The sequence below is a fragment of the Clinocottus analis genome, unplaced genomic scaffold (genome assembly GCF_023055335.1).
Source record: "Clinocottus analis isolate CAN_PGR_092001 unplaced genomic scaffold, fCliAna1.0.p SCAF_17, whole genome shotgun sequence".
NCBI classification, from domain to species: Eukaryota; Metazoa; Chordata; class Actinopteri; order Perciformes; family Cottidae; genus Clinocottus; species Clinocottus analis.
This window is the reverse complement of record NW_027175898.1, coordinates 17,792,145-17,817,204: the sequence shown is the minus strand read 5'-3', so window position 1 is coordinate 17,817,204 and position 25,060 is coordinate 17,792,145. Positions and strand designations below refer to the sequence as shown.

Here is a 25,060-nt window from a genome sequence, read left to right as displayed (position 1 = left end):
GAGATCACTTCCTGTTGAGATTCAGTTCAGAACTCCGTGTTGATGCAAACAGGAAGTGGACAGAGAGGTGACTTCCTGTTGGATTGACGTGTTGCTGTTGTTTCCTTGCAGAGACGTGTCGGTGGAGCTGCCGTTCATCCTGATGCACCCGAAGCCGGTGGAGCCGCCGCTGTCCCGCCCGCAGTCAGGTGACTCCTCCCACAATGCAGCTGGCTCCTCCCACCATTTCAACTTTATGTTTACCACATTTATGACGTGTGTGTGTGTGTGTGTGTGTGTGTGTGTGTGTGTGTGTGTGTGTGTGTGTGTGTGTGTGTGTGTGTGTGTGTGTGTGTGTGTGTGTTACAGCTGTTCCAGAGATGGATCCTCCCATCGACACCAATTTGATAGAATTTGACACAAAGTGAGTATTTATACACTAGTATTAGTACTTTAGCTGTAACAGAATACTTTATACTCTAGTACTAGTACTATATACTGTAGTACTAGTACTATATACTGTACTACTAGTCCCCCCGCTGCAGCAGTGTGACGCGTGTCTTCGTGCCCTCAGCAGCGTCTCTCAGGATGACGACTTCGTCTTCGAGGACTTCGCCCGCCTGCGACTCAAAGGAGCCGTGGACGACAAGGACGAGGACTGCTAGGACACACACACACACACACACACACACACACACACACGCACACACACACACACGCACACACACACACACGCACGCACGCACACACGCACACACACGCACACACGCACACACACACACACACACACACGCACGCGGTGCATTCCCTGGTGGACGGAGTGGGAGGAGCCTGTGTGTTCTTCCTCTCGTCTCATCTTCCTGTCTCCTCCTCCTCGTCGCTCTCTTTCCGTTTGTTTGTTTGTTTGTTTCCCGCTGAGGGTGAAGCGACATGTGAGCAGCTGCAGGACAGAAGGAATGTTTGGAGGACGAGGCCTACAAACTAAAAGCTGCAGCAGCGCTCGTCCGCTTTTACTTTGAAAATCTTTGTTTGGTTGAATGCGCGTTGTACAAACAGAATATATATTTACAACGGAAGAAAAGAAGAGGTGTTAGAGACACACACACACACACACACACACACACACACACACACACACACACACTTTACCAGCATCCGCTCTCAGCTCTGTCGGCCATCTTGTAAAAACATTTGTTGTCCTCGTTTTATTTTGAAAGAAATATTCCAGCGTCGACAAACTTTATTTAAAGAATCTGTTTAAACACATAAGCCCCGCCCACACAGGAAGTAGACGCTTTGAGGGCCATTGTAGGTAATTTATATTCACATTTATTTATAATTATAGATATTCATAATTATAAATGTGAGTGAATGTGAGGACCAATCAGAGCGTCCGGTCGGACCAGCTGGTCAAAGGGAAGCGCTGCTGCTGGTCGTTGGTTCGTCTCTCACTATTCGACCCAGAATGCACTTTGATTGTTTGTTGTTTAGTAAACATCGTGCCTTCATCTCATGTTGCAGCTTTTTCTATGTTTTGTTTTGCCAAACAATAAATAAATAACCTGATTACATCATTATATTGTATAAAATGTTCTTCTGCAATCTCTAAAAAAAGACAAATATCAACATTAATAATTAATATTTCATTTAAAGAAAAAAAGAAAAACTAAATATTTCTCGTTTAACATTTTTAGATTTCATGTTTTTTTTCCATGAAGTCATTTAAAATATTTAATAAATATAATTATCTTTTGTCTTTTATTTTCTCCTCAAACATTCTGAATCTAAATCTTATTTATTATATTTGAACCTTCAGAATAAAACTACAAAATGTTTTCACTAAATAAACTTTACGACTTTATTTCATTTTTCTTTTCAGCAGAAAAAAATTGAAACTTTTCTTTTTTCTACAATTTTATTTTTTCTCGTCGTGAAGAAACGGACGAATTATAAAAAGTGCCACAAAGTCAACGAGAGATTTGATTCTAGAAACCAGCAGCACCAGTTCCCTCCAGCTCCTCTTCCTCACCCTCCTCTTCCTCATCTTTACTTCATATTTCCTCGTCTCATGAAGGACTTTCCTCGACCAGACGTCTTCTTGTGACCCCGTTCTGTGGAACCATCAGAACCAGTGGAACCATCAGAACCTTCAGAACCATTAGAACCAGTGGAACCATCAGAACCTTCAGGTCCCAGCTGGTTCCCGTCACTTGGAGCTCTTTGATGGACTGAACCTCTTTTATTTTGTTTTGTTTCTTTTCTGAAAAGCAAAAAGAGACTTTGAGCTTCTTTTTTTTTTCCTTTTCTTCAAACTGCCAAACCGTCGTCATTAAAGACGCAGAAGAAGAAGAAGCATGCTTCCTGCTTCCTGTTTCCTGTTTCCTGCTGAGCTTCTGGTTGTTCGTGTGTTCGTGGGGTGACGTTTTGCTGAGTGTGAAATATATTTTGACAAGTGCCACGCCCCCTAACAGGAAGATATGATTCAGCTTCTGGTGATTATTATTATGGTGACTATTATTATTATTGTTGTTATTGTTGTATCATGTGACCATGGTTATGCTCATAGCCATCCAACTGTCTGTTTCTGCCATGTGTGTTTTTTATTTTCAGATTTTTATTTTAGTTTTCTTTTTATTATTAAAGTAAAAAATGAACTAACAGACGCAGCGACTCGTTCTTGTGGCGTCCTGCAGCCGGAGGGAGGAGCCGCCATGACGTCATGATGTCATCCTTATGGAGACACGGTGATGACGTCATCGTGAGGTAATGAATGTATTTACTATACGAGCTTTACAGACAATACAAGACGTCATGTTTTCATGATGACATCATCTTTATTGTCGTGAGAACTTGAGCTTGTCGTCCGTCAGGTTAAAAGTTTAAATCGGTTCCTGACTCTGGATCTCTTATTTCCCAGAATGCAGTTCAGCAGCTTTCACTACAAATGTAGTTTTTAAAATATTGACATGTTTCTTTAAAAAACAAAAAAAACACAGGAAGTTTTTTTTAACGGTTTATTGAAAATCAGATGTTCAGTTTGGATGCAGACTGGTTCTGGTCCTGGTTCTGGTTCTGGTCCTGGTTCTGGTTCTGGTCAGACTGCTGCTCTTCTGGCTTCTAGATCCTCAACGAGGTTCTGATGAGAACAGCTGAGTGTTAGAGAGGAGATTATGTTACGGATAACAAGGCCGAATCTTCCTCCACCTCCTCCTCCTCCTCCTCCTCATCGTCATAGCTCCTCCTCCTCCTCATCGTCATAGCTCCTCCTCCTCCTCCTCCTTGTCATAGCTCCTCCTCCTCATCGTCATAGCTCCTCCTCGTCATAGCGCGTCGTACTCGTCCTCTTCCTCGTGCTTCCTCTTCAGGCTCTCGCTCTGCGTCAGCATGTTGGCGGTGATCAGGATGTTTTTGGATCCGATGAGCGACGGACTGATGAGCACGTTGGAGGCGGGAGACGCTGCGGACGGAGAGAGAGGAGGGTCAAACTGCATGACATCACTCGTGATGTCATCGCTTACTAAAAGTGTTTTAATGTCTTTACTGAAGGAAACTACTTATAAAATATCTCTATCGTAAATATATTAAATATATATAACCTGAGTAAATATGATGTAAATAATACTTTTAAAAACGTTAAACTATGGTGATGTTTTAGAGCTGTGCTCGTCTCAGTGGAACAGCCACGCAGCTCTTACTGGTTTTACTGGCGCTGGTCTGAGCCGGCGGTGGGATCTGAACCGTGAACCTCTGACCCGTCAGAGACACCGGGGGAGGGGCGGCCTTACTGGAGGCGGGATGCAGGGAGGCGGCTCCTGAGGAGCAGACGGGTCACTGGTAACTATATATATATATATATATATATATATATATATATATATATATATATATAAATAACACACACAGTGCATTCTGGGTAACCAGCAGACTCACCGAGGGTGGGCGTGCCTGGGCGGCTGGAGACGGCGCCGATGCTGAGGCGAGGCACCGAGATCCTGCCGGCCGACGACGTCACCTGCAACCACAACAACACAAGTTGTGTGTGCAGCAGAACAGAAGAGAAGGTTCTAAAAGGTTCCAAAAGGTTCTAGCCCCGCCCACCTTCTTCTGCACCGTCTTCAGCCGGTAGTTGGGCGCCGTGAGGCAGTAGCGGTCCGGCGGCAGCCGCGGCCCCGTGTACGGCTTGATGAGCGGCAGCGGCGTCTGGTTCTTCTGCCGCGCCACCTCCAGCAGGAACTGAGCACACGGAGAACGTTAGGGTTCTGCAGGGGAACCTCAGGCACCATGCACACGGAGAACAAGGTACACTTTCACTCCACTCTAAACTAACAATGCCAATAACCATTTTCAATTCCATGACTTCTCCAGGTTTCTGTGACAACTGGCCCCTGGGTGACGCAAAAGGGGGAGGCGGCTTACGTCTCTGGGCGGCGGCGAGGTGAAGGAGCGGTCCATGCGGCACTGGATGGCCAGCTTCACGTCGTCGGCGTCCACGCCGGACTTCTTGGCGTGAGCGGCGTAGATTTTAGCGTCCTCGATGATGGTCGTCACGTAGCCTGAGGTACACAAAGTACTGCATGAATACACAAAGTACTGCATGTATACACAAAGTACTGCATCGTCACTTGTACTCACGGTAGGTGAACTCCAGCATCTGGTTGATGACGCGCGGCTCGTACTCGGTGATGCCCATGTCCTTCAGGATCTGGATCATCACCTGAGGAGAAACATTATGATTATGAGACGTTATGAATGAATGAATGTGAGGTAGAGGACGGCATCGCGGCGACGCTTCACGTTGGTGAAACAGGAAGTTCACGTTGGTGAAACAGGAAGTTCACGTTGGTGAAACAGGAAGTTCACGTTGGTGAAACAGGAAGTTCACGTCGGCGTCAGCTGACGCTCGTAGTGTTTAGTGATGATGTTAGAGAGGAATGTGTCTCCAGCTAGCTTCATTAGCTCAACATCAGGACTGAACCAACCCTCTGAGACCACACACACCTGCTCACTCTCTGTATGTTAATAATAATAATAATAATAATAATAATAATAATAATAATAATACAACGCTGAGGAAGCAGTGGACGCCTCCTCTCAGTGTCTGGACCAATGAGTCCACAGCCTGCTGACTAACCACAACACACTGTCAACATGTCAACATGTTAATAACATGTCAATAACATGTTAACAACATGTTTACTGCCCCACAAGGAACAATAACACTCTGAAGCTACTGTATGCTAATGCTAAGGATGCTTACTGATCACGACCCTGATGGCACACAGCTATGTTCCTCTGCTGCAGATATCTATCTATCTATCTATCTATCTATCTATCTATCGAGAGAGAGAGACAGAGAGAGAGAGAGAGAGAGAGAGAGAGAGATAATGATCGTTATGAAGGTTAATAAAGTATATGTACCTCTTAGTAGTACAATATCAAGTACATGTACCTCTCAGCTGTAACTGATGCACTCGCTACTAGCTAAGCTAACATGCTAACGTTAGCCCACTAGCTAGCCCGTTAGCATAAACCCGCATATAATCGTGAACATGGTGAGCATTGATCGGTTCCAGCGGGAACCCGCCGCGTCGCTTCCCGCCGCGTCGCTTCCCGCCGCGGCGTCCGGATCAAAGACCCGTAAACAGCTTCATGTCGTACCTGCGCGTCCTTCGGGATGCTTTTAGGAGCAGACATTTTAATGTTTCCCCCGCAGCGCTTCTTCTTCTTCTGTGGTTTCACTGAGCAGCAGAAGCGGCGGATCTTTGGAGGGCGACGCCCGCTGGCGAGAGCCGGAAGTGCAGCGTCACAACGCTCGGAGGCGTTCAGGAAGTCACGTGATCACATTAATAAGCAACACGTGATCACATTAATAAACAACACGTGGGGGGTATTCCAGAAAGGAGGAGTATCAGGTTCCAGAACAGCTGATCTGCGTTGGAACCATCAAAGAGGAATTCCACAGGATTGCAGGTCACTGATGTAGAAATCATATATTCTATTATTTTAAATTGTGATGTACATTCTGCTGTGAACTCAGAGTAGCTGTCATTTTGCTGGGCTAGGAGGAATAGATGGGACACATATTCCATCACTGCGCGAGAGGAAGGATGTGAACAGAACATCCTGTAAAGCCTCAACAACATTTGTGACCTCCCATCTTAAAACCACTGTTTTGGTTGAGGGCCAGCTCCTCCACCTGTCAGGTGTGGAGGTGGTGCAGGTGCTCTCCACCTGTTTCTTGGGCCTCTGCCTTCTTTCTGTTGGCTGGGCAGAACTTAATGTTTCTTTGTTTTTTAATGAGTATTTTAGTGTGTGTTGCTGCAGCGTCAAACTTTAAATGACTTCAATAGGTATAAAATAAAAATGTGGAAGTGTCTCCTATGTGGGGTTTTAAGAGAGAAGACGTGTAAAAACAACATTTTATTAGCGGATTAATTTACTATTTCAAGTAGCCACTGAGTTAATATTTACTTAGTTTAATAGTCTAAGTCAATGATAAAAAATGTAATTAAAATTAAAGTCAGGCGCAGTCACAGCCTAGCAATATATGCCTTACCTTTTTGAAGTATGTTTTTATATTTCATTTTTAGCTGCTTCCAGGTGCTTTTACCCTGTTGGATTGCACCTCCATGAAAATCACATTTCATTCCTACTTATATTCATAACTACAGGCTGTTATGATCTTATGGTTGAATGTTGACTGCAGCAGTCTTTTGGTCGTCTCGCTCTCTTCACTGCTGCAGCTGTTTTGCCTTTGCAGTGAAATACCTGCTCATGTGCACCTGCACCTCCACCTCCACCTGCACCTCCACCTGCACCTGCACCTCCACCTGCACCTCCACCTGCACCTGCACCTCCACCTCCACCTGCACCTCCACCTCCACCTGCACCTGCACCTCCACCTGCACCTCCACCTGCACCTGCACCTGCACCTGCACCTCCACCTGCACCTGCACCTCCACCTGCACCTCCACCTCCACCTGCACCTCCACCTCCACCTGCACCTGCACCTCCACCTCCACCTGCACCTGCACCTCCACCTCCACCTCCACCTGCACCTCCACCTCCACCTGCACCTCCACCTGCACCTCCACCTCCACCTGCACCTCCACCTCCACCTGCACCTGCACCTCCACCTGCACCTCCACCTCCACCTGCACCTCCACCTGCACCTGCACCTCCACCTCCACCTGCACCTCCACCTCCACCTGCACCTGCACCTCCACCTCCACCTGCACCTCCACCTCCACCTGCACCTCCACCTGCACCTGCACCTCCACCTGCACCTGCACCTCCACCTTCACCTGCACCTGCACCTCCACCTGCACCTCCACCTCCACCTGCACCTGCACCTCCACCTGCACCTCCACCTCCACCTGCACCTCCACCTGCACCTGCACCTCCACCTGCACCTGCACCTCCACCTCCACCTGCACCTCCACCTGCACCTCCACCTGCACCTGCACCTCCACCTGCACCTGCACCTCCACCTGCACCTCCACCTGCACCTGCACCTGCACCTCCACCTGCACCTCCACCTCCACCTGCACCTCCACCTGCACCTGCACCTGCACCTCCACCTGCACCTCCACCTGCACCTGCACCTCCACCTCCACCTGCACCTCCACCTCCACCTGCACCTCCACCTGCACCTCCACCTCCACCTGCACCTCCACCTGCACCTCCACCTGCACCTCCACCTCCACCTGCACCTCCACCTGCACCTCCACCTCCACCTCCACCTGCACCTCCACCTCCACCTGCACCTCCACCTGCACCTCCACCTGCACCTCCACCTCCACCTGCACCTCCACCTGCACCTCCACCTGCACCTGCACCTCCACCTCCACCTCCACCTGCACCTCCACCTGCACCTCCACCTCCACCTGCACCTCCACCTGCACCTCCACCTCCACCTCCACCTGCACCTCCACCTGCACCTCCACCTGCACCTGCACCTCCATCGCTGTGAAACATGTTGATCTGTTGTTTCCCGTTGTCATGGTGACTCGTGATATCGGGCTCCATTGATGATGCTTTTCATAAAACTCATTCTGCACTCAGAGACTCAGAGTTTGCACATAAGCAGCTTTCTGGAAACCCCCTGACGCTGCTCATGTTATATCGTTTTAATGATATTTATAATTATTATTCTCATACCTTGTCTTAAAGTCTCTGCAGCTTAAGATGATTAAAACTTAATATACTGAATTATTACATTATGATCAGATTAAACTACAGCAGCATGTGATCAAGACATTATAATATTTAATACAGTATTACAATACATAGTATTCTGCATCGTGAGTACTTCATGTACGTGAGGTTCATTTTTGATGTGAATATTGTTCAAAAATAATGAAATAATGAAATAAACAAGAGGCTTCTGGATGCAGGTGTTTAACGGAGTATTTCTACATTGTGTATTAGTACTTTTACATTTGACTTCATAAAGTTCTATAATAATACATCATATTATATAAAAACCTCTTAATCTGATGTATAAATACTGCAGTAAAGTACAGGTGTAGTAACAGCATCCAGCCAGCAGGAGGCGCCACTGCTCTCGTGCTCACCGTTACACAAACATATTGTGTTGTTTCCTTCAGAACAGCTCAACAAACATTTCACTGTTTCATCTTCAACCTGATGGAGACGCCCGGTCCACCGCCGGGTTCTGGTTCTATGTTCAGGTTCTATGTTCTATGTTCTGGTTCTATGTTCTGGTTCTATGTTCTATGTTCTGGTTCTATGTTCTGGTTCTGGTTCTATGTTCAGGTTCTATGTTCTATGTTCTGGTTCTATGTTCTGGTTCTATGTTCTATGTTCTGGTTCTATGTTCTATGTTCAGGTTCTATGTTCTGGTTCTATGTTCTATGTTCTGGTTCTATGTTCTATGTTATGGTTCTATGTTCTATGTTCAGGTTCTATGTCCAGGTTCTATGTTATGGTTCTATGTTCTATGTTCAGGTTCTATGTTATGGTTCTATGTTCTATGTTCAGGTTCTATGTTCTGGTCTCAGGGTTCTGGTTCCGTGTCACGGTGTTTCTCTCTGAGTCATAACGTGTTTACGAGCCATCAAACTTTCCATAAAGTGGTTTTATGATCGTTAAGCTGTTAATGTTCACCTGAGGACACACACACACACACACACACACACACACACACACACACACACACACACACACACACACACACACACACACACACATTTCATTTTCTTTAAAGACATATTTTTGTTTCTTAATTACATTTTAATTAAAGAAATAAACTGATGAAAAACAAATATTAATATAATTTATATGTTTAGATTTGAATAGAAATTAATTTAACAATTAATGTTAAACATTTAATGTATATTATCATTAAACATGTTTTTTATTGAGATTTTATTTTCTTTGCATGAAAATATGAAAAATCGCTTTAATTTATTTTAGACAGAAACAAACTGTTATATTTTATTCTTTATATTTAATCTACACTTGCGATTTGAATCAATATTAAATAATAAAAAAACATTTTGCTTTCATCAACAGAGAAATCTAGTTTTCTGCAGAATTATTCACAACTCTAATTAAATAAAATAAAATTAAAGTAGGACTTTTTACAAATGCTTTTGTTAATATATTATAATTTGTTTCTTTGGGACGAAGCTTCTTCATTTATTATTTTATTTAATAACTTTACTTTTAAAAGTTTCTTTATGCATTTTATTTCATAGTTCTCAGTAGTTTCTTTTTAGAGGAAATAATAAAGATATTGAAGCAGAAACCGCCATAAAACATGAAATATAGAACATAATATACAAAATAGAATATAATATACAGTATAATATATTAATACATATTAAATGTAAAACATAACGTGCATCAAACACTTGAGTGAAGATATTTTTAGTTTTTGTGTTTTTACTGACTGAAGTAAACTCATCAGTGTAAAACAATAAATCCATAAAGACGCTGATAATGAAGCGCAGGACTGTTTATTTATATAGTTATTTATATAAATATTATCTTAACATAGAGCTTTAGTGTTTCCTTCCTTAACAGAATGTTTTTATTTATTAAAACATTAACTTATTTAATATTTTGTTTTCACTGTAAACTTTGTTTATTTGTCTTTGAGACTTTTTTTTCATCTTTTTGTGAAATTACAGCTATTGATATTTAATACGTTTATATATTCATTTAAAATTTAGGTCAAAATAAATGAACTCATTAAAACATTCAAACATGTTTTATTGATATTAAATGTTTGAACGTTTGGTTGTAATTTAATAACTCGCTGTGTAGCGGTCACTATACTAGTACTTTTACTTTCAGTACACAAAACTCATAAAAACTTCAGGACTTGTACGGAGACGTTTGTGTTCCTCTAATAATATTAAAGTTATTAAAACAACTTTGTTCAACTCTTCTGACATTTTTGGAGGCTGCTGTTAAAGGGTGTTTCTAATATTTTGTCCACCCCTCAGCAGTGGCTGTCAGAGACGTAGCATTAGCGTTGTTAGCACGCGGCGGCTCGGGGTCACGACCTTTGACCCGAGAGAAGTAACACACAGTTAAAGGCTGTTAAACTGTCACAAGCTCCATGTGAGAGGTCAAACTATTAGATTATTACAAAACACACACACACACACACACACACAGCGGCGGCTGCTTTCATGTGTGTGTGTGTGTGTGAGCTAATCATATATAGAAAACATACACACAGTATTGCACATCGGGATGGGCTGCTTTAATTGTGTGTGTGTGTTCAAACTGTTTATAACATCACTACTTCTCTCTGCGTGTACTTTTACTACATGACTCAATGTTTATAAATACCTTTAATAATAAACCTTACATTATTATATTTGTATATCATCTAACGAACGTGAATGTAAATATTTATTCAGAATTAATATTTGTATCGTTTATTTTAACGACTGCTTCTCTGAAATTGACCCAAAAGGAGATTTAACATTAGCATGGCTATGCTAAGCTAATATGATTACACTGAGGGATCAGCATTTCCGCTGTAACAGATGAGAGCTGAAGCTGAAGGAATACAGCTGAAGGAAAAAAAACTGAAGGAATAAAACTGAAGATATAAAACTGAAGGAATAAAGCTGAAGGAATACAGCTGAAGGAATAAAGCTGAAGGAATAAAGCTGAAGGAATAAAACTGAAGGAATACAGCTGAAGGAATAAAGCTGAAGGAATAAAACTGAAGGAATACAGCTGAAGGAATAAAGCTGAAGGAATAAAGCTGAAGGAATACAGCTGAAGGAATAAAACTGAAAGAATAAAGCTGAAGGAATAAAACTGAAGGAATAAAACTGAAGGAATAAAGCTGAAGGAATAAAACTGAAAGAATAAAGCTGAAGGAATAAAACTGTTCAGGACGACTCATGAAACACAAATGAAGGAAGTGATGAAGACGAGTTGGATGTTACTTTAAACATGAACTTGAAAAAGGAATCAAGGTTCTGCAACGATGTGTTGAAACCTCAAGATATCACAGGACGAAGGTTAATGAGGGGGAAAGGTAACACACACACACACACACACACACACACACACACACACACACACACACATAAATTTTTATAACCTGCCGGTAAGAGGTGCTAAATCAATGTGAGTTGTATCTCTCTTATGTGAAGAGGTTTTATATATATATATATATATATATATATATATATATATATATATATATATATATATATATATGTGTGTGTGTGTGACAGACAGACAGAGACTCACTTCTAAAGGAACACGTGCAGTGGTTTAACTCGTATCCATCAGATCAACGTTCGTCCTGGTGTTCCACAAGGTTCTGTGGACCATTTGTTTCTCCTGATATCAGCTTCCTTATGATCAGAAAACCCTCCATCAGCGTTCGCTGCTCTGCAGATGATGCTCGACTGTCTTGATGAAGATGAAGTTCAGCAGGTCACTAAACCTCCAACGTGTTTTAAAGACATGAAAACCTGGATGACCTGAAACTTCCTGTTAAACTCGGACAAGACTGAAGTTCTTTTACTGCCAGGAGACCTCAGAGATCAATGACGTGATGGATCACCACCGTGAAGGATCTGTTGTCTTTGAACGGGAATGTTTATAAGGAGGACATTCTGTCTTTAACAGTAACAGGATTTAGTAGATTATAATCTAAACATGAATCCAAATGTTCCCAAATATATTCTATATATGTATATATTTATTATACACCGAAGCTAAACTACTTTCATGACTGTAATATGAACCAACTAGAAATACTGTGTGTGTGTGTGTGTGTGTGTGTGTGTGTGTGTGTCATAGTTTACTGTGTGATGAGCTGTAATTACAGACAACAATCTGTCTGACTGATAGTCGTGTTCATAAAACTTGTTTCTCCTGAAAACTTTGCTGCTGTAAAACGTTTCTGTTTGTTTTTATTTACTGAGTCTAATTAAATATATAATTACATATATTAAAGCATACTGCATATTGATTTAACAATTTAATTACATATTTGTGTGTGTTTGTTTTGTAATAAAAAATGTTTATTTCGCAATATAAAATATTAATTTATTCGAGAAATATTTAATATTTTGTTTGGATTTATTCGCCCGTTATAATTTATTTAAATGCTATAAATCAATATTATAATTTTCTAAATTAATGAATATATGTTTGAACACCTTTACATTATTTTTCTTTAATGTATTTCCTCCTGAATATATGAATATGAATATACTGCTGCGTGTCTTGGCTGCGGCTGCTGGCCGTGTGGTGACCCTCACTGGGACGTACTGGGGGAATACCAGTAGTGTCTGCAGGACTATCTGCTCTTTACGGCGCACTACCGTTCCTTTACAACTCCTCTGTTTATCCACAATCACCGCGGCCAATACAGGGGCGTATTAGGGGCTGTGAGCGTATTGTAAATGAAAGTTTATGGTAAAATGGCCCATAAACGCGCGGCTGTATAAGTCTGCACGATTCCCCTCTCCATCGTTTATGGACGCCGGCGAGTTATTTGCTCCCTTTGTTGCCTTTTCCTTTTTATTTGCTCTAATTGTTGTCTGACGACGTAGTAAACACCTTCGATTGGCAGCGACGCATTCCAGGAGGAGGCGGGGCTTGTTTTTTATTCGCGTTCTGGCTGAACTTTCCCCGTCCGGCCGATCGGATCCATGTGAATGTTTTTAACTGGGAACAGAGCGGCGGCCATTTTGTTTTTGGACGGGTGAAATACGTGCCCTGAAATGGCCGTCGCTAGTGTGTGTGTGTGTGTGTGTGTGTGTGTGTGTGTGTGTGTGTGTGTGTGTGTGTGTGTGTGTTCCAGGAAGGAACAGGCCAACATTCAGATGTCGACACAGTTTGAGATTGAAATGTAATTTTCAAATGCAAAAAAACCTTCATTAATAATTCCATATTCTCGTCCCAGTAATGAGATTAAAACGCACTAATATTAATTAAACCACAGAAGAAGAGAGTCACACTTCTCTCGCTGGAGAAGCAGATCTCTGGCTGTTTACGGCCGGGCTGAACGTTTGACCTCGGAGATAACCGGCGAGGATGTTGTTCCTCATTAACGGAGCGAAGCCGCCATAAAAACACTGTTCGCTTCACCCGCCGAGCTTCTACTGAACGAGTTACACATCCTGAAAACACAACCGCGCCTCAGACGCTACAGCAGAAGTTGTACACGTCTCTGTGTCGACCTGTCAATCACCTGGTAGCCCCGCCCCTAAAGCATCCCCTGCTTTATGGTGCTCTAACACATGAAGCATAGACTTCTATACAACCAGAGGAGTCGCCCCCTGGTGGTCAGGAGAGAGAATGCAGCTTTAACACATGAAGCATAGACTTCTATACAACCAGAGGAGTCGCCCCCTGGTGGTCAGGAGAGAGAATGCAGCTTTAACACATGAAGCATAGACTTCTATACAACCAGAGGAGTCGCCCCCTGGTGGTCAGGAGAGAGAATGCAGCTTTAACACATGAAGCATAGACTTCTATACAACCAGAGGAGTTGATTGGTTGTTTTAATGGCACACATTTAGTTCATTGACCTGATTGGCTTTAAATCGAATAAGAAACAACAAACTAACCAAACAACTGAAATGAGATGAAAGCTGGTTAAAGAGCTGGACCTCTGCTCCTCTTCCTCGCATGAGAACGACCTTCATCGTCTCTGCAGTGAATCCTGCAGCGCTGCTATCGGAGCTCATCAGCAAACATGTCTGCGTCTCTGTGGTGAAACCTTCTCCCTGTAATAAACTTTATGGTGCTGAAGCTCTCATTACGCTCTGTTTACCCACAAATGAGCCCGAACAGCCGTTGCTCCTCACGACGTGGATCCTCTCTCTTTGTTCACGTTCATGCAGAAAGGAGATGTCTTTATGTAGAACATCATGTTTTTACATTTCATAGAGACACAAGGAACGATCTCAAGCTGTGCTCCAACAGATGTCTGTTTATTTAGTTCATGTCGCATATTCACATCCACTTGGTTCTGCTTTATTTAGATCATTTACTTTGACTTTAATGAACTCAGACGCTTCCCTTTGAGCTGAGAGAAACAGCGTGTTCACACCAAAACCCCAACAGATTGAAGTGATTCATTAGCGATCAACGGATAAAAAAGGATCAATTCAATGAATTGAATTGTAATCTAATGCAGCGGCTATGAGGTCACATTCTGGGTAAAAATACGTCCAATCTGATAATAATTTACATTTGTCTCAGAGCTGATCGAGTTTAACGTTAGCATGAAGACAGACACAATGTTAGCGTTAAAAAAGACACAAAGAGTCTGGACTAAACCAGGAAGCAACACACAACCACACTTTCCAATTATAAACAGCTTACATTTTCTGTTTTCTGTAATAATAATGTTGATAAATTAATGCAAGGCGTTTGCTCTGGGCCTGAAGGTCTCGTACAGATGTGTGATTTATAATTAAATGTGACACTCGTATAAACCTGAGATGCTCTGTGGTTTCAGTTTGTGTCCTAGTTTTTTAATGTGTTTGATTCTTTTTATTGTTCGGGCATTCGGCCATCATTCCTCTTTATCCAGCACATTGCACCTTATCATGAGGGAATCGAGCGGCGTTGGGAGAGTCTGCTATCTCTCCTGAACTGTAAGTGAGGTCGTGCTGTTGACTATTGCTTTACTTCATCCGTCTTTATGAGTTGGCACCCGGTCAGTTTGAAACACCTTGAACCATAAAGAAGTTCACTTTGGCCACAAAGTTCAGCTCGTTTGTTTGGTTTCGGAAGCAAAATCTCTTAAATTCAGGTTTACTTTCCTCGTGATTCGTAATCATCAATAAATATTTGCATCTTCCCCCCGAACAGACAGATATGTTACTGCATTTACTTCCATCATTTCGGGGCAAATGTTAACTGCAAATAAAACATTTCAGCACATTGTTTAATTAGGTTCCAACAAGGCAATAAAACACGAACCATGAAGTCCAGCTTGAGTAACTGATTGATGCGTTCAAAGGTTTATCAGACAATAAAACCCTTCACACGGGTTCGTAGTGTTTGATTGGCCAACGCAGAGTGTTGTGTGAAAGCAAAAGTTGAGCCAAGTTCATGTTTCAGCGGGCGACTCCGTGTCGACGCCCACGGATCCACCAGAGATGTTTCTGGATGGACCTGAAGACGTTCCAAGAGATTTTATTGAGGAAATGAACCTAAAACCAAAAAGAATTATGAGATATGGCCTTGACCAGGCGTCCAAATGAACGCAACATGGCAGACGGAGTCCCGCAAGGCTCAATCCTGGGCCTCTTTTATTTTACTCAAACAGAATAAATAAAGTTAAAGCCGTTCAGTCTTCTAGTTATCTGGGACGGATGGAAGTGGCCCAAAATATATAAAAAGACCCCAGAGGGATATATATATATATATATATATATATATATATATATATATATATATATATATATATATATACATACATACATACATACACACACACACACACATATACAGTCCCTCTGGGGTGTTTTTATTTTCTATTTAGGCCTCTTGTATCACTGGTTGCAAAAAACAAAACAAGATGGCGACGGCCAAAATGCCGAACTCGAGGCGTCAAAACGTTAATAAACCAACGAGAGACGTCACCGTGACGACGTCCTCTTCTCATATTCACACGTTGTTTTTTTACTGCGTAATAGTTGAATTATCTTTGAAAGTTTTTGTGACAAAAACAACCGTTTGAAAAATGATATTGACGGAGAAAAGAAGAATAAAAAAGGAAACAGCCCTTAATGTCTTGACCTGATCAGACCAAGAAGGTGTGCTTTAGGGCGGGGCTACGGAGTGATTGACAGGTCTCTATAACCCTTTCACTGTGTTTTCACTTCATCAAAGTTCATCGTAAGAACAAATAAAAAGTCTTGTTCTGCGTTCTGGTTGCAAATGAAACCAACATGGCGACGACCAAAACGTCGCTTCGAAACCAGAACATTGGTTTCCTCTTCTGAGTCGTTTCAGACCCACGCTGATGAATCCCAGAGCTTTGACGACTTATTCAACTTAAAAATAAATAAACACCCAAAAGATGTCCGACGTTTAGGAACGACTTCAGGCCTGAAGTTCAAGACGGCGATGAACCGACACCCCTCTGATAGTCTATCAGAGAGAGATACGACTGCTGTTGGAGGCAAAGTGGACCCACAAGGACAAAGGTCTGAGTGAGGACACACACACACACACACACACACACACACACACACACACACACACACACACACACACACACACACACACACACACACACACACACACACACACCACAGATAGCAGGATCCTGTGTTTGTCCAGCGTCTCTTCGCCCTTTGGACGCCGCGCCTCAACCGCTGCATCGCGCTCGCTCGTTTTCTCTTTAAGTTTCTTCTTCGTCTTTTATTTCTGTCGTTGTGAATTTGTTTCTGCGTTTAATAAAATGTTTCAAACGTCTTCATGACGTTAAACGAGAGCCAGAGTCTCTTCCTACGTAACATTGTAAAGACGTATTATAGTCTATCGACTCTTGTGCATATATATATATATATATATATATATATATATATATATATATATATATATATATATATATATATATATATATATATATATATTATACATCGTGAAGGAGATCCGTCTCTAGAAACGATCTCTCTTCTTTCATCTTTAACTCAATGCAAATATAAGTTGATTCAACTTAACATGTTTAGTTTACATTTTTAGGACGTATAAACATGAGTTAAGCTGATTTATGGAGAAAATAAGGTAAAAATTCACATACATTATCTAATTTTAAACATTTAAAAAAAAAAAAACACGACTTCCCAGCAAGCATTGTGTCGGAGTTCAACTTCTTTCTTGTAGTTTGAAGAAAACAGACATGATGAAAAGCTGTTTGACTTTAATACATGTTAAATTAATTAATGTACAGGTTTATTTTTCTTTTACAAGTTACATTTATTAACATGAACAAAAAGTCTGATGGCTGAGATAATAAACATTTACAAGCCATTTAATGTTTGCGAAGCAGGAAATAAAGTAGTCCAGGTGTGTTTGGCTGCGATGGATGAAGTATTCAGACACTTTCAGGCAGTAAAAGTATGAATTCCACACTGAAAGTACTGCAGGACAAGTAAAGTCTGTCAGTGTGACAGTAAACATTGTAAACATGAGTTTATGTCTCAATCTCTAGTTTCTAGTCTTCTTCTATACAGCATGATGTCATTTATACAACATGGTCTGTTAGAGTCAAACAGACCATAATAAGCGGACGCTTTCGGTATGAACGTTCTCAATGCCGCATTGCATTGTGGGATATTTATGCCAGCGTTTGTATACTGTAAGATTTCAAAGACACAGTGTGTTTGTTTCATGTGAAGCGTCTGGACATTGTAAATCTCACTTCATGCTTTAAAACAACATCCTGTCGTCTTCACTTCTTCTTCTCTTTCTGGCAGCGCAGACACAGGAAGTGCATCAGCGGTTAGAAACAACATTTGGTCTTTTCAAACAAAAACGATGAGCATGTTTATTTGCATATAGAAGTGAGATCAGGTGTTAGCGTGTGCTAACAGTGAGCTAATCAGCTAAATGAGTTGCAGTGAGAACAACAAAGAAACACCAGAAGTCCTGTTTCTACAGCGGAGGAGTCAAAGACTCGTCATGTTGAAGACACATGACTCATCGTTGGGGTCAGACTCCAACATGAATCTCTTCCGGGTGAATCTTCAGAACAAAAGATAAACTGCTTCGATAAGTTAGAAGAAATTAACTTCAACTGATGTCAGGAAACATCCAAACAGCAAAAAGGTTACGCGAGTCGCTAAAGCTAAAGATGGCTGCAGCCGTCTGACGAGAGGAAGAAGAACCGCCGCGTTGTCTTCAAGAGGCAGACGGGCATGAGGTCCAGATGCAGAAAGTCTCTCAGTTTGTTTTTTGGAGGCTTAGGGGAAACTTTTAAAGTCCAGATCCTCGAGATCGGCGGCGTCCGAATAAAAAACAAAAGGTCTCTCAGTACTCCTCCTTGATGCTCAGCGGCAGTGAGGACGGGGAAACCATGCCGTTGCTGCCACTGCTGCTCGTCACCATTGCCGCGCTGCTGCCGCCGTTTCCGTGGAGGAGGACCCCGCCGCCGCCGCCGCCGCCGCCGCCGCCGCCGGGAGGCGTGGCTGTGGTCGTGGAGGACGCCGGCTGCTGGAGCTTCTTCTTGTTGATCTTGCGCTCTTTGGCTCGACGGTTCTGGAACCAGATCTTCACCTGAAGATGCAAGAAAAAAAAAGAAAGCTGCTTTTATTCACTCACAGTATCTGTGAACACCGACGTCATGCTTTTACTGACGCCAAACAAATGCCTTTCAAAATAAAAGCCCGAGACATATGATATTCATGGGTGAGTATTTGGCACGTCCACGTTTTGTTAAAGCCTGAATGTTTTGATTTTCTGGTGTCGCTGTTGAATGCTAAATTATAAAATGATCACATCCAGTTTTTCGCCACGATACGTTGAACCTCAATCCGGTAAAATCAGTAACGTATTTTCCGTCGGCGTACCTGTCTCTCCGACAGGCCGAGCGTCGTGGCGAGCTCGGCCTTCCTCCTGATGGTGATGTACTTGCTGTAGTGAAACTCTTTCTCCAGCTCCAGGCGCTGGTGGTCGGTGTAAACCACCCGGTACTTGTCTTTAGTCCGAGTCTTTCCGTCTGCAAAACACAGAAACAAAATAATAACAATAAACTTAAATATTCACTGTCAAAGTGAATAAAAGAGGAAACACATGACGTCAGTCTTCTCATCTCAGACGCCGAGAAAGCGAAAAAGCCGTATTTCCTAAAATTACGTACAATTCATTTGACACGTTATACCTTCGTTGTTTAATCGGTTTAAAAACTGAGAATGAAAAAAATGTTGAAGACAAAGCAAAGAGTTTGGTAAACTCAGATAAAGCGAGTTGTGAACCAACGATATGAAATAAGATTTATTTAACGATGAGGCTGTTTAATTTAAGTTTCTGTAAATAGCTTCGAGAAAAAAACGGCACAGAAATAAGATTCAGATGTTTCTGAATGCGTCCGACTGTTGAGCTCCTACGTGTCTCTGACAGCAGCTCTCAGCTCTCACCGCTCCTCAGCCCGAATATGGTTACTTCCTGTTCACTGGTTGCAAAAAAAAAGCCAAGATGGCGACGACCGTAACGCCGCACTGAGGGCTTCAAAGCGAGTGACATCAAGCGACACAAAAATCACACCGGCCGTTAGCGAGTGAGAGCGTAGTATTTTATATTATGTGTTATAAATCCTCTGCCGTGTCGGACACACCTGAGACTGTGTTCTCACCTGGACTCCTGTAGTCAAATGCTCAAGCTGCCTCGCAGGGATTTGCATGAACTGACCTGTATCTGTATTTCATTTATGGACTCAGTGTTCTTGTGGTAACTCTGTTGAAGCTCATTACACTGTATTTAAACATCATGAACTCACAGAGCTGTAATTCTATGGAAAAGGTATTTTGGGGTCAACGTCACATGACGTTATGAAGCATAGACTTCTATACAACCAGAGGAGTCGCCCCCTGGTGGTCAGGAGAGAGAATGCAGCTTTAACACATGAAGCATAGACTTCTATACAACCAGAGGAGTCGCCCCCTGGTGGTCAGGAGAGAGAATGCAGCTTTAACACATGAAGCATAGACTTCTATACAACCAGAGGAGTCGCCCCCTGGTGGTCAGGAGAGAGAATGCAGCTTTAACACATGAAGCATAGACTTCTATACAACCAGAGGAGTCGCCCCTGGTGGTCAGGAGAGAGAATGCAGCTTTAACACATGAAGCATAGACTTCTATACAACCAGAGGAGTCGCCCCCTGGTGGTCAGGAGAGAGAATGCAGCTTTAACACATGAAGCATAGACTTCTATACAACCAAAGGAGTCGCCCTGACAAAAAGAAAGCCCATGTTGACACTCATAGTGACTGAGCTGAGAATGCTCATAAAACCTTCATAGCTGGACTTTAGTAGGAAAACGTGAAATATTTGTGTTTGTGAGATTTCATTAAAACATTTATTAAACAGTTTTTTTTCCAACAGAAGCAACAGAAAGTCAGATTGTGAGTCTCGTGGAGCCGATGAGCTTCTGCAGCATCTGTGAACAGACGAGTTCAACACGGAGACAGAACAACTCGTTGACACTGAACACACAGCGCGCCGGCTCGCTTTAAACACACACGCGTCGTCCAATCAGAAGGCTGCGTTCAGACTTTCTGCTTCACTTGTGTGAAAGTAAAAACCAACACTTTGATTGTGCGCTAATGAAGGAGCGTAAATCACAAAAGCTCTTCAGTCTGACGGCTTCACTCGCCTTCTGTTATTTTAACAAAACAAAAAACCTGCCAGCTAGCGGTTTCCCCCGCTTCCAGTCTTTATGCTAAGCTACGCTACGCTCCCCCCACTATCTCACCTAAAGCTGGCTTAGGGTACCACCAGAACCACCAGAACTACTAGAACCACAACAACTACTAGAACCACCAGAACCACACGGGTTGAGACCTCATGACTGAGATGAGTGAGATGGAACATTTAAGTTTTTCAGTCGCAGAATAAATATATAAATTACAAATGTATCATCTGTACGCACGCACGTTATTATTATTATTATTATTATTATTACTAGCTGAAGATGTGTGTGCGCTGTTTGGACGCAGCTGATTTATTTGTTTATTTGTCTTTAAATAGTTTAGTAAATAATGAATAAAAACAGGAGAGACTTTGAATAATCAGTAAATAAATCATAACTTCATGTTTATAATAATAATGTTTGTCTTATTTGTATATTAAAGTAATATTTATTATATATTATAGTTATATTTATTAATCCGGTTGTCCAACATTCAAATCGTGCGACGGAGTCGTTCCTTTTTCCCCTGACGGCAACTACATCCCATAAACAATGCACATTAAGTAATAATAATAATAATAATAATAATAATAATAATAATAATAATAATAAAGGCTCTTTTAAAATGTTTGTTAAATGTTTGAATAGAGAGAGAAATATAAAACAAATTTAAATATGAAACAAAAACATCTTATATTAATTATGAAGCGTTATAAATTATTTAAACTATTATTATGAACTATTAGAATATTTTTCAACAGCAGAGATATGAAGCTTCCTCTAAATGCTATAAAACATGACATTATAATAATATTATTAACAATATAGTAAACATAATAAATATAAATAGTTATGGATATAAAGTTATAACACTAATATAAACATATACTTTCAGTACAATAGTAATACTTCTAATATTAGTCAGTACTTGTGTTGGACGGCGGCGCGGCGCTGCGGCGGATCCAGTCGTACGGGTTCCTCCTCTGCGGGGACCCAGAGGGGCCCAGCGGGCCCGCCGACCCGTTCAGGGACGTGGACAGCAGCCCGGGCTGACCGGAGAACTCCGGGGGGCTGAAGCCCAGGGGCGGGGGCCCCAGACCGGGTCCCCCTAGACCGGGTGCCCCAAGACCGGGTCCACCCAGACCGGGTCCACCCAGACCGGGTCCGACCGGGTGCTGTGAGGACCAGTCGTCCCTCGGCGGCGGCGGCCCCGGGTAGGCTGCGCTCCAGCCGGGCCCTGGGCCCGCGCCCCCGGGCTGTTGGCCCGTCAGGTCCGGGTTCAGGCCGTGGTGGTGGTGCGCGTGGTGCGCGTGCGGGTGGTACCCAGTGAAGTCAGAGTACTGCGGCGCGCCCCCGTAGCCCTGCGGGCTGAGGCTCAGGCCCGTGTGCCGGGGCCCCGGGCTCTGGTGCGGGTAGACCGGGTCCTTGTCTAGCTGCAGGTAGTACATGGTCAGGGAGAGGGGGGCGGGGGGGCACCTGTAGACCTCTACAAGGACTGAGGATCCACCTGTAGACCTCGATAAGGACTAAGGATCCACCTGAGACCTCTATAAGGATCCTGAAGCACCTGTGGACAGGTGACCACCTCTATGCAGACTGAGGATCCACTGGAGCACCTGAACAGGTGAGCACACCTCTCTCTCTCTCTCTCTCTCTCTCTCTCTCTCTCTCTCTCTCTCTCTCTCTCTCTCTCTCTCTCTCTCTCCAGATAAAAACCGCTACAGGTCACATGGTCACTTTTTATTGCTCTTATCTCCCTCCCTCCTCTTCCACCTCTTCCTCCTCCTCTTCCTCACATCACCACCTGTCACCTCATTTAGAGAAACCACACCTCCTCCTCTTCCTCTTCCTCCTCTTCCTCACTGTCACTCTCATCATTCTGCTGCATTTCAAAGCGAAACAAACACAAAAGTCAGAGAGGCTTTTTTATTTATATATTTGTTAATTTACTTATTTATAAGTAAATAGAAGATGCATTAGGTTTAGTGGGGTAATATGGTACTATGATCTCTCTTGTGGGGTAATATGGTACTATGATCTCTCTAGTGGGGTAACATGGTACTATGATCTCTTTAGTGGGGTAACATGGTACTATGATCTCTCTAGTGGGGTAATATGGTACTATGATCTCTCTAGTGGGGTAACATGGTACTATGATCTCTCTAGTGGGGTAATATGGTACTATGATGTCTCTAGTGGGGTAATATGGTACTATGATGTCTCTAGTGGGGTAATATGGTACTATATACTCTCTAGCGGGGTAATATGGTACTATGATCTCTCTAGTGGGGTAATATAGTACTATGGTCTCTCTAGTGGGGTAATATGGTACTATGATCTCTCTAGTGGGGTAATATGGTACTATGATCTCTCTTGTGGGGTAATATGGTACTATGATCTCTCTAGTGGGGTAATATGGTACTATGATCTCTCTAGTGGGGTAATATGGTACTATGATCTCTCTTGTGGGGTAATATGGTACTATGATCTCTCTAGTGGGGTAATATGGTACTATGATCTCTCTAGTGGGGTAATATGGTACTATGATCTCTCTAGCGGGGTAATATAGTACTATGATCTCTCTTGTGGGTTAATATAGTACTATGGTCTCTCTAGTGGGGTAATATGGTACTATGATCTCTCTAGTGGGGTAATATGGTACAATGATCTCTCTAGTGGGGTAATATGGTACTATGATCTCTCTAGCGGGGTAATATGGTACTATGATCTCTCTAGTGGGGTAACATGGTACTATGATCTCTCTAGTGGGGTAATATAGTACTATGATCTCTCTTGTGGGTTAATATAGTACTATGATCTCTCTAGTGGGGTAATATGGTACTATGATCTCTCTAGTGGGGTAATATGGTACTATGATCTCTCTTGTGGGGTAATATGGTACTATGATCTCTCTTGTGGGGTAATATGGTACTATGAGATATCTAGTGGGGTATTATAGTACTATGAGCTCTGTAGTGGGGTAATATGGTACTATAAATTATGTAGGGGGGTACCATAAGTTATTTTGTGGGGTACTATGGTACTATAAGTTATTTAGTGGGGTAATACCGTACCGTGAGCTCTTTGAGATATGATGATAAATCATCAATTAAGGTTTTGTTGGCAAGGTAAGGATTGTAATTTCATGTTCTCTGTACACTAACTGTTCAGATACTCCCCAAACAGCTCACAGTTAGATACTCCCCAAACAGCTCACAGTTAATGCATCATTAATCATCCAACAGACATTACATCATTTGCCTGATTCTTACTTCAAGTGTATTTTCAATCATATATTTGCACCTTTAATGAGTAAATACAATATAAAAGAGTAAATATACATATGTAAACGTTGACGAAAGGTCATACGTGGCTCTTAATTGTCATGAGAAAAACCAAACTATAGAAGCAGACAAATTGTCATTGAAATATATAAATAATAAGAAGGAAAAAAGGAAATAAAACCAGTTAGAGTCTTTGGCTGTTGGCGCCTCTCCTAGACCACGCCCACTAAGCAGCTCGGCAGTCCTCCTTTACGTCCGAAGCGGAGCTCCATCAGCTGACCCACCATGAGCCAATCACGTTGCTCGAAGACAAAAACACTTTCTGGTTGTTAATTTTTAGACTCATTTGACAATGTAGCTTCTATATCGTCCCATTAATCAATAACTAGTCTTAATATTACACAAAGGTGAATAGGACAATTCAGGGTTTGAATATAATTTTACCCATCATGAATACAAACAATTGACTATTTGAGTTGAACAAATATTGGTTTAGTTTCTCGTAAATAAAGAGGTAGTTTGAATTCATGTGAAACTAAAACAACTATTTTCTTATTTAAGTAATAATAATTAAAGCCGACTTGCTCAGTCAAATCCGCTGACAGACAGACTCTCATCCGGGTCTCTACTGTCACGTAGTGGTGGAGCGGTAGATTTTCACGTATTGATCTTTTAGCCACATAATCTACCACATGATTTACAGCACATAGGGAAAAATTGTTTAAGGTTACGGAGAAATAGCAATACAACATATGCATGCAACAAAATTATAACAATATGCTTTCTCAACATATAAGGAAACCACTATAAATCATAGAAAACCTAACCTGTGAAATATAACTATATTGTAGCGACTCTGTACAGATATCTGTTGGGCGGGGGGATGTTCGGACAGGGATCTCTCTCTCTCTCT

At 42.3% G+C, this 25,060-nt stretch overlaps 2 protein-coding genes and 1 long non-coding RNA gene across 4 annotated transcripts; 1 reads left to right on the top strand and 2 right to left on the bottom strand.

Annotated features, from left to right (window-relative positions):
• The first annotated feature begins 6 nt into the window (after positions 1-6).
• On the top strand, positions 7-2,639 carry LOC137787354 (uncharacterized). Its single transcript, XR_011077650.1, has 3 exons — positions 7-188; positions 349-403; positions 554-2,639. It is a non-coding gene; the product is annotated as an uncharacterized lncRNA (long non-coding RNA).
• A 318-nt stretch (positions 2,640-2,957) lies between these two features.
• Positions 2,958-5,755, bottom strand: taf9 (TAF9 RNA polymerase II, TATA box binding protein (TBP)-associated factor). Of its 2 annotated transcripts, XM_068580589.1 has the most exons (8): positions 5,429-5,605; positions 5,237-5,300; positions 4,612-4,693; positions 4,396-4,532; positions 4,078-4,212; positions 3,910-3,991; positions 3,675-3,791; positions 2,958-3,436 (listed from the first exon to the last, which is right to left on the bottom strand). In XM_068580589.1, the coding sequence occupies exons 3-8, from the start codon at positions 4,688-4,690 to the stop codon at positions 3,300-3,302; spliced, it is 687 nt and encodes a 228-aa protein (XP_068436690.1). In that variant the 5' UTR covers positions 4,691-4,693; positions 5,237-5,300; positions 5,429-5,605; the 3' UTR covers positions 2,958-3,299. The 2 variants fall into 2 exon arrangements, with proteins under 2 accessions (XP_068436690.1, XP_068436689.1); XM_068580588.1 differs by lacking the exons at positions 5,237-5,300; positions 5,429-5,605 and adding an exon at positions 5,638-5,755 and having other exon boundaries at positions 2,960-3,436.
• Positions 5,756-18,486: 12,731 nt separating this feature from the next.
• On the bottom strand, positions 18,487-22,311 carry LOC137788134 (homeobox protein CDX-1-like). Its single transcript, XM_068580961.1, has 3 exons — positions 21,792-22,311; positions 19,026-19,174; positions 18,487-18,732 (listed from the first exon to the last, which is right to left on the bottom strand). The coding sequence occupies exons 1-3, from the start codon at positions 22,309-22,311 to the stop codon at positions 18,487-18,489; spliced, it is 915 nt and encodes a 304-aa protein (XP_068437062.1).
• Between the last annotated feature and the right edge of the window lie 2,749 nt (positions 22,312-25,060).